Source organism: Oncorhynchus keta, chromosome 10 (genome assembly GCF_023373465.1).
Source record: "Oncorhynchus keta strain PuntledgeMale-10-30-2019 chromosome 10, Oket_V2, whole genome shotgun sequence".
NCBI classification, from domain to species: Eukaryota; Metazoa; Chordata; class Actinopteri; order Salmoniformes; family Salmonidae; genus Oncorhynchus; species Oncorhynchus keta.
Window position 1 is genome coordinate 75,929,484 of NC_068430.1, and position 2,500 is coordinate 75,931,983.

The following is a 2,500-nucleotide window of genomic DNA, read 5'->3' on the forward strand; positions in this document are numbered from 1 at the left end:
CCACTCACTGACCCATTAACCAGGGGTTCAGGACTCAGCCCCAAACCCTGTCTGTGTGTCACATCGTCCTTGTCCAGGCAGCAGGTACGTCCTAGTTCTCGGCGGGCCGGGACGTCGGTGCACGCCATGATGCCGTTGTCCTGGGCGAGAGAGCAGATGAAGGGTCGCTCATCATCCTCGTCTGCCATGTAGTAAGGGCGAGGCAGGGAGATGTCCTTAGAACTGAGGAGAGAGAGATGGAGAGGGATGGAGAGGAGGAGAGAGGAAAGGAGAGGAGGAGAGAGGAATGGAGAGGAGGAGAGAGAGATGGAGAGGAGGAAAGAGGAATGGAGAGGAGAAGAGAGAGGAATGGAGAGGAGGATGGAGAGGAATGGAGAGGAGGAGAGAGGGATGGAGAGGAGGAGAGAGGGATGAGAGGAGGAGAGAGGAATGGAGAGGAGTGGAGAGGAGAGAGGGATGGAGGGGAGGGGAGGGGAGGGGAGAGGGATGGAGAGAAATGGAGAGGAGGAGAGAGGAATGGAGAGGAGGAGAGAGGAATGGAGAGGAGGAGAGAGGGATGGAGAGGAGGAGAGAGGAATGAGGAGGAGAGAGGAATGGAGAGGAGGAGAGAGGAATGGAGAGGAGAGAGATAGGGATGCAGATGAGGAGAGAGGAATGGAGAGGAGGAGAGAGAAATGGAGAGGAGGAGAGAGGGATTGAGAGGAGGGGAGAGGGATGGAGAGAGGAATGGAGAGGAGGAGAGAGGAATGGAGAGGAGGACATAGGAATGGAGAGGAGGAGAGAGATGGAGAGGAATGGAGAGGAGGAGAAAGGAATGGAGAGGAGGAGAGAGGAATGGAGAGGAGGAGAGAGGAATGGAGAGGAGGAGAGAGGAATGGAGAGGAGGAGTGAGGAATGGAGAGGAGAGAGGAATGGAGAGGAGAGAGGAATGGAGAGGAGGAGAGAGGAATGGAGAGGAGGAGAGAGGAATGGAGAGGAGGAGTGAGGAATGGAGAGGAGGAGTGAGGAATGGAGAGGAGAGAGGAATGGAGAGGAGGAGAGAGGAATGGATGGGAGGAGAGAGGGATGGAGAGGAGAAGAGAGGGATGGAGAGGAGAGAGTAATGGAGAGGAGGAGAGAGGGATGGATAGGAGGGGAGAGGGATGACGAGGTGGAGGGGAGAGAACATGAGAATAATACTGTGTTTTTCTTTATTGTTACTATTTTTTATATTGTAGAATAATAATGAAGACATCAAACCTATGAATTAACACATATGGAGCCATGTAGTAACCAAAAAAGTTGAAAGTAGCCACCCTTTGCCTTGATGACAGCTTTGCACACGCTTGCCATTTTCTCAACCAGCTTCATGAGTTAGTCACCTGGAATGCATTTCAATTAACAGGGGTGCCTTGTTAAAAGTTCAAGGAACAGACACATGTCAACATCAACTGTTTAGCGGAGACTGCGTGAATCAACTCTTCATAGTCTAATTGCTGCAAAGATACCAGTACGAAAGGACACCAATAAGAAGAAGAGGCTTGCTTTGGCCAAGAAACATGATCAATGAACATTAGATCGGTGGAAATCTGTCCAAATTGGAGATTTCTGGTTCCAATCGCTGTGTCTTTGTAAGATGCTGAGTAGGTGAACGGATGATCTCCACAAGTGTACTTCCCACTATGAAGCATGGAGGAGGAGGTGTGATGGTCTAGGGGTGCTTTGCTGGTGACACTGTCTGTGATTTATTTAGAATTCAAAGCCACTTTAACCAGCATGGCTACCACAGCATTCTGCAGCGAAACTCCATCCAATCTGTTTGGCACTTAGTGGGACTATCATTTGTTTTTCAACAGGACAATGACCCAACACACCTCCAGGCTGTGTACGGGCTATTTGACCAAGAAGGAGAGTGATGGAGTGCTGCATCAGATGATCTGGATTCCACAATCACCCGACCTCAACCCAATTGATATGGTTTGAGATGAGGTGGACCGCAGAATGAAGGAAAAGCAGCCAACAAGTGCTCAGCATATGGCTACTTTGAAGAATCTGAAATATAAAAGATATTTTGATTTGTTTAACACTTTTTTGGTTACTACATGATTCCATATGTGCTATTTCATAGTTTTGTTGTCTTCACTATTATTCTACAATGTAGAAAATAGTATAAATAAAGAAAAACCCTTGAATGTGTAGGTGTGGCCTAACTTTTGACTGGTACTGTAGGTCAAGCTTAGGAGGGGAGGGAGATGACTGTAGAGCTGGAGGAGAGAGGGATGAGGGGTTGGAGAGGAGGAGGGGGCCATACCTGATGGTAATAGTGCAATGTTTTTCATAATTGTTATGTAAGCCCTAAACCATAGCCCTGACCTTAACCACTAAGAAATAACACATAAACTGTTAATTAAGCTTTGAGTTGTTTCTGTTTCAACCCTGCAGAATTAATGCATCAAAAATAGACGTTCATCCATGATACGGCTGGAGGGATGGAGAGGAGACGGAGCCAAGGAAAGATAAC

At 48.0% G+C, this 2,500-nt stretch overlaps 1 protein-coding gene across 1 annotated transcript in view; it reads right to left on the reverse strand.

Annotated features, from left to right (window-relative positions):
* Window positions 1-2,500, reverse strand: part of LOC118381309 (voltage-dependent T-type calcium channel subunit alpha-1I-like) — a 214,320-nt gene that overhangs the window by 133,082 nt on the left and 78,738 nt on the right. Inside the window, exon 5 of the mRNA XM_052526088.1 lies at window positions 1-222. This exon is cut by the window's left edge and continues 121 nt beyond it. Within this exon, the coding sequence (XP_052382048.1) occupies window positions 1-222 (222 nt within the window). The remainder of the gene's footprint in view (window positions 223-2,500) is intronic.